Source organism: Capricornis sumatraensis, chromosome 1, assembly GCF_032405125.1.
Source record: "Capricornis sumatraensis isolate serow.1 chromosome 1, serow.2, whole genome shotgun sequence".
Classification (NCBI taxonomy): domain Eukaryota; kingdom Metazoa; phylum Chordata; class Mammalia; order Artiodactyla; family Bovidae; genus Capricornis; species Capricornis sumatraensis.
The window spans coordinates 101,919,507-101,926,665 of NC_091069.1; the positions used below are offsets into that span (position 1 = coordinate 101,919,507).

Genomic DNA, 7,159 nt, shown 5'->3' on the forward strand with positions numbered 1-7,159 from the left:
CTCACTCTTTCTCCTAGAGAACCTTCAAGCATCTAGCCATTTTTTTTAAAACTAGAAACCCTTTCTTTCCTCCACTTTCAGACCATCATGATGTCCTGCCAAACTTCACCTAAACTCTGTCCCCTTGGCCATCATCTCACTTGGACAATCGTGTCCTTGCAAAAACTGTAAATGTCACCTGTTCAGAGAATCTTTCCTAGCCCCCACAGTTAAAAATCAAGTTTAAAAAAATAAAAATCAAGTGTATGTTATGTCTCCTGTCAGTTTGACCGTTTAACTTTTTCTTCATGACACATCACAATTTGTATCTTATATAATTAGTCTGATGTTCTCCTGGTAGACAGCATTACAAAGGTGTTATTATTGTTTCAGTCATTCATTCATGTCCAACTCTTTGCAACCCTATGGACTGTAGCCCATCAGGCTCCTCTGTCCATGGAATTCTTCAGGCAAGAATACTGGAGTAGGTTGCCATTTCCTCCTCCAGGGGATGTTCATGACTCAGGGATCGAACCTGCAATTCCTGCATTGGCAGATGGATTCAATACCATCTGAGTCACCAGGGAATCCCACCAAAGAAGGCAGTTGCTGTTTTATTCACAATTCTATCCCAAGTACCAAGCACAGTGGCAGGTTAGGTGAACAAATGATTTGTGTATTTTTGTGTCTCCCAAAGAATTATGTTCTATAAATGATAAAGAGTGTCATCTTATTGGCTTACATCCTTTTCAATGGTTTTAAACTACAAAAACATCTGTTTAGTTTTTCTCTGATTAACAGAATATTTTTTCCCCTAAAAGATTACTTTTCCTCTTTAGTATGCCTTTTTGCTTTATCAATATTAAGGATATTACTCAACTGGACATTAGAGATCACCATTAAATATTAAAGTATAGGAAAATGTTTAAAACATACATAGTAGAAATATTTACAGGTCACTATCTGTCCAGACACAAGTGGTTTTTAATTTCAGCTAACATTATTTGGGACAATAAATGTATATATAAACATATTTATGTATAGTGAAAGTGAAGTCGCTCAGTCGTGTCCGACTCTTTTCGACCCCATGGACTGTAGCCTACCAGGCTCCTCTGTCCATGGGATTTTCCAGGCAGTAGTACTGGAGTGGATTGCCATTTCCTTCTCCAATATTTATGTATATGTATATATAAACATATATATATATGTTCGTCATCCTTACTGAAACATCTAGTAGTTTGAAACAACTGCTGCTGCTGCTAAGTCACTTCAGTTGTGGCCGACTCTGTGTGACCCCACAGACGGCAGCCCACCAGGCTCCGCCATCCCTGGGATTCTCTAGGCAAGAACACTGGAGTGGGTTGCCATTTCCTTCTCCAATGCATGAAAGTGAAAAGTGAAAGTGAAGTCGCTCAGTCGAGTCCGACTCTTAGCGACCCCATGGACTGTAGCCCACCAGGCTCCTCCATCCATGGGATTTTCCAGGCAAGAGTACTTGAGTGGGTTGCCATTGCCTTCTCCAATGCATGAAAGTTTGAAACAGCAGTATTATACATATATATGTATATATGTTTATATAAAAACATATATATAGTTTTTTAAACACCTAGGCTGTTTTCTTATATTAAATATTGGTGGCATAAAATGGTAACATCTGCAAGATAAATTATTACATTTAGAAAAACTGTTTTGTGAACTCTGAAATGAATTCTGTGTGGGTTAAAAAAAAAGTTTAAAAGGATGATGTGAAATGTGAAATGCCTCTTTAGCTACCAGTGATTTTTAACAGAACAGAAATGCAAAAATGCAGGAAGATAAAGTACTCTAAAGCAAAATCTCCAGCTGGAAATCCAACATATAAAAGCAATACACCAGAAATAATGGGAAATACTGATATTAAACTGGGCACTGTTTTTTGAGTTTTGATCACTTGTTAGAGAAATACACTAGAATTAAAATGTTTTGGTGACATTTAAATACCCTTAGAGAAAACCTCTGATTTTTGACAAGGATAGAGAGTAATATGAGAGAAATCTTGAATTTGAATTTTGGAATGTTTCTTCTCTAAAGCAACTTTTTTTGAATATGTATCATCAAAAGCTGCAATCTACATTGATTCTTAAACAGTAAAAAATAAGTGATCATCTTCCTTCATTTTGTTAGGTTTTCCTAATAAGGTAAGGCTCTCATTCATCAGGCCTTCTTAGTCAAAAGCCATTTTTGGGTTCTTTAGTAACATACAAAATAACTTCATTCAACATCTGTCGTTTCTATCCCATCACTTTCTTTAACACACATCACTGGACCCAAGGCTTTCTCTGAAAGATATCCTGTGCCAGTGTCTTTGCTCCTTGTAAAGGCTTCTTGATTTGTGTCTTCTAATCTTATTTTCTTGGTGTTTTGAAATAACTGAGTCACGGGCTCCAATCTGCTTTTCTCTGTCCTTTGCATTAATTGATCACCCACTTTTGAATCCGTATGCAAAGCAGAAACCTGAGTAGCGGATTTACTTAGGGAAAACCCCATTGGGACAGCTGAATAAGATTGCTGGCACCTCTTAAATCAGTGGACACATTTCTTCCTTGATTGCTTGAGGGAAAAACTGTAACAAGTGAATACAATGGGAATTTCAACTAACTTCAGGCAATGTTTGTTGTAATGGAATGTCATGGTGACGCTGCCAAAAATACACAGTAAAATCGCCTTCTGTCCCTCAGTGTTTCCGTTTTCTTTGTGGGAGGTTTGCAGGCTCTATAGGTTCTCTGAGACTTTTTTTTTTTTTTTAAGGAATTCACCAGATGCTCTGTTGTATCTCCTGGCAGAAAAATTACAGAACTTCTCTACTTAGTCCTATCATTCTTGTTACAAAGAACTTTTAATTTATTATTATTGGATTAAAGAAATTATTACTGAAGGCAAAACACTCTGCTGAAAAAGAATTAAAGATGCTGAACAATGGATCTTATGAAAATTTACAAATTTTGTGTGTTAATAAAACACTTAAGAGAGTAGAAGGGCAAATCAATGGGAGAAAATATTTGCAAATCATATATATGATAAAAGACTAAAACCCAGACTATATAGAGGACTAAAACTCAGCAACAACAAAATAACCCAACTCAAAGCTGAGCAAAGGACTAAAATAGACATTTCTCCAGAGACGATAGATGAATGGCCAAAATGGCCAATGATAACATGAAAAGATGTTCACCATCACTAATAATTAGGGAAATGCAAATCACAATTACCAGTTAGATACTGCCTCATACCTATTAGGTTACTATTTAAAAAAAAAAAAGAAAATAACAAGTGTTGTTGAGGATGTGGAGAAATTTCAGTCTTTATGCACTAATGGTAGGAATGTACAATTAGTACAGCTGCTGTGGAAAAGTTTGACAGTTCCTCAAAAAATTAAAAACAGAATTACCATATGATCTGGCAAACCAACTTCTGGGCCTTTAAGAAGTATTTGTACACCTATGTTCAATACAGCATTATTCAAAATAGCTAAAAAGTGGAAGCAACTCAAGTGTCCATTGATAGATCATGGGTAAGCAAGATATAGTATATATATATATGTATGTGTATATATATATATGTGTGGTAAGATACTCAGCATTAAAAAAGGAAGAAATTCTGCAATATGCTAAAGTATGATGAATCTTGAGCAGATTATTCTAGATGAAATAATTCGGTCACAAAAAGGCAAACGCTGTTTGACTCCACTTATGTGAAGTATCTAGATATCGAATCAAAGAAACAGAAAGTAGAATAGTGGTTGCCATGGGGAGTTGTTTAAGGGGTATAGCGTTTCAATTTTACAAGATGAAGAGAGTTCTGGAGATGAATGGTGGTGATGATAGCACAGCATTACGAATGTATTTAATACACTGAACTATACACCTAAGAATGGCCAAGATGCTACATTTTGTCATGTGTATTCTACCATAATACAAAAAAGTAAATGAGAAAAGCCTCCAAGAAAGATACAGTACTTTTTATTATGAATGCCCAACTGAAGAGAGATGGTCATGCAATGTAAAGGAAAGAGCTTAAAAAGGTTGTAAAAGGAGGGGGGGTCCACTGAGGTATTGCCTCAATAATGGAGTCAAATTAGCCCTAAATAAAGACCACTTTCAGAGATGGCAATGGCAACCCACTCCAGTACTTTTGCCTGGAAAATTCCATGGACAGAGGAGCCTGGTAGGCTGCAGTCCATGGGAACGCTAAGACTCAGACACGACCGGGCAACTTCACTTTCACTTTTCACTTTCATGCATTGGAGAAGGAAACGGCAACCCACTCCAGTGTTCTTGCCTGGAGAATCACGGGGACGGCGGAGGCTGGTGGCTGCCGCCTATGGGGTCGCACAGAGTCGAACACGACTGAAGCGACTTAGCAGCAGCAAAGACCACTTTGGACCTAATAAAGCTTAAGCTTCTAGAGCAGGTCTGTCCAATAGGCTTTCTATAGTGATAGAAATATCCTTTATGTGTTGTCTAGTATAGTGGCCACTAGTCACAAGTCAGTAGACAACTGTGGATGTTGGCAGGTGAGAATTTTACTGAACCACCAATGAAAGCTAGATATCGGAATTTGAAATGTACAAAGCACAAATGAGGGACTAAATTTAAAATTTTATTTCATTTTAATAACATAAATTCAAATGGCCACATGAAGCTAGTGGTTACTATCTTCAACAGGGCAGTTCTAAAGGATTAAATTGTTTTCAAGTAAACTCACTGCATTTCAGAATAAAACCTACACATATTTAGAGGAAAACCAAAACCTCCAGCACCAACAATGTCAAATCTGCAACATCTGGCAGCCAAGAAAAATTTGTGTGTGCTCAGTTGCTAAGTTGTGTCTGATTTTTGGACAGTGGACTGTAGCCTGCCAGTCTCCTCTGTCCATGGGATTCTCCAGGCACAAATATTGGAGTGGGTTGCCATGCCCTCTTCTAGGGGATCTTCCTGATCCAGGGATGTAACCCTTGTCTCCTGCATCTCTTGCACTGGCAGGCAGATTCTTCACTCTGAGCCACCTGGAAAGCTCAATAAAAACTTGTTGTTGTTTGGTCGCTAAGTTGTGTCTGACTCCTTGTGACCCCATGAACTTACCAGGCATGAAAAGAAGCAGAAGAATGTGACTCATAATAACTAGGAGGAAAAAATAGGTTAGTAGAAACAATCCCACAGGGATTTCCCTGATGGCTCAGCAGTAAAGAATCCACCTGCTAATACAGAAGACATGGGTTTGATCCCTGGGATGGGAAGATCCCCTGGAGGAGGAAATGGCAACCCACTCCAGTATTCCTGCATGGGAAAACGCACGGACAGAGGAGCCTGGCGGGCCACAGTCCATAGGACGCAAAGAGTAGGACACGACTTAGCGACTACAAGGAAAACAAAGGTAGCGTATGTAAATCCTCAAACTCTTCAACTTTTTTCCCTAGAGGAGGCACCTTCCTATCTCCTGTGATAATGATCACCTTCACCCACAAGCCTTCAACATCATCAGAAAGTTTTGAAGTTTGTGCATTTTTCTCTATTTTTTTCAATTTAATGCTAGATAGATCATGAGAACATTTTATTCACAATAATCTTAGTATCTTAAGAGGAAATGAGAATACTTTGTTTTCCCTAAAATAACATTTTAGGATGGTCTTTGAGAGCTCATGCTTCTAGTAACTTATTTTATCAGTTAGGTACAATTATATTTCACAGAAAATGTATCTCCTGAGACTTCTGCTTTTATCTAAAACAACTGGGACATGATTTAATTTGTTAGTATCTAGCTATACTTATAAAGTTATGATATGCAACAAAATGAGAAAATGTACTGGCACAAATAATGATAAAAAATCAAAGCAGAGATGGGAAAAACATAAGGCACATATTAAATGCATTTTTATGAAATTTGTTCTAACACAAAATTGATTTATGTCTGTCAATAATACATTGTGGGCAAAAAAATGAGTACTCACTTGGCAAAAACAAGAATAGTTTGTCTCTTCAAATATGAGATTACATTTGAAATGCACAGGCGAATACTATATCAAGATCATCAGAGAACAGCTATAAAAACCTAGTTTATCTATTTCATCTGTGGAAAAGACAGGGAGATAAAGCCAATATTAGAGTTCAGAACCCTTGGGTTATATAAGAAAAGTGGAATATGTTAAACATTCATTCAGTTCATTCGCTCAATCGTGTCTGACTCTTTGCGACCCCGTGAATCGCAGCATGCCAGGCCTTCCTGTCCATCAGTAACTCCCGGAATTTAATCAAACTCATGTCCATCGAGTCAGTGATGCCATCCAGCTGTCTCATCCTCTGTTGTCCCCTTCTCCTGCCCCCAATCCCTCCCAGCATCAGAGTCTTTTCCAGTGAGTTAACTCTTCGCACGAGGTGGCCAAAGTATTGGAGTTTCAGCTTCAGCATCAGTCCTTCCAATGAACACCCAGGATTGATCTCCTTTAGAATGGACTGCTTGAACCTCCTTGCAGTCCAAGGGACTCTCAGGAGTCTTCTCCAATACCACAGTTGAAAAGCATCAATTCTTTGGCGCTCAGCCTTCTTCACAGTCCAACTCTCACATCCATACATGACTACCGGAAAAAGCATAGCCTTGACTAGACAGACCTTTGTTGGCAAAGTAACGTCTCTGCTTTTGAATATGCTATCTAGCTTGGTCATAACTTTCCTTCCAAGGAGTAAGTGTCTTTTAATTTCATGGCTGCAATCACCATCTGCAGCGATTTTGGAGCCCAAAAAGATAAAGTCTGACATTGTTTCCACTGTTTCTCTATATATTTCCCATGAAGTGATGGGACCAGATGCCATGATCTTCATTTTCTGAATGCTGAGCTTTTTAGGCCAACTTTTTCACTCTCCTCTTTCACTTTCATCAAGAGGCTCTTTAGTTCCTCTTCACTTTCTGGCATAAAGGTGGTGTCATCTGCATATCTGAGGTTATTGATATTTCTCCCGGCAATCCTGATTCCAGCTTGTGCTTCTTCCAGCCCAGCATTTCTCATGATGTCCTCTGCATATAAGTTAAATAAGCAGGGTGGCAATATACAGCCTTGACGTACTCCTTTTCCTATTTGGAACCAGTCTGCTGTTCCATGTCCAGTTCTAACTGTTGCTTCCTGATCTGCATACAGGTTTCTCAAGAG

At 38.4% G+C, this 7,159-nt stretch overlaps 1 protein-coding gene across 1 annotated transcript; it reads right to left on the bottom strand.

The window, feature by feature from the left end:
- Positions 1 to 2,229: 2,229 nt before the first annotated feature.
- C1H2orf15 (chromosome 1 C2orf15 homolog) lies at positions 2,230 to 2,505 on the bottom strand. Its single transcript, XM_068990564.1, has one exon. It carries the CDS (start codon positions 2,503 to 2,505, stop codon positions 2,230 to 2,232), a length of 276 nt encoding a protein of 91 aa, XP_068846665.1.
- Between the last annotated feature and the right edge of the window lie 4,654 nt (positions 2,506 to 7,159).

Coding starts and splice junctions, on each gene's coding strand:
- C1H2orf15 (XM_068990564.1), bottom strand. CDS start 2,505: ATGGGGTTTTCCCTAAGTAAATCCGCTACTCAGGTTTCTGCTTTGCAT.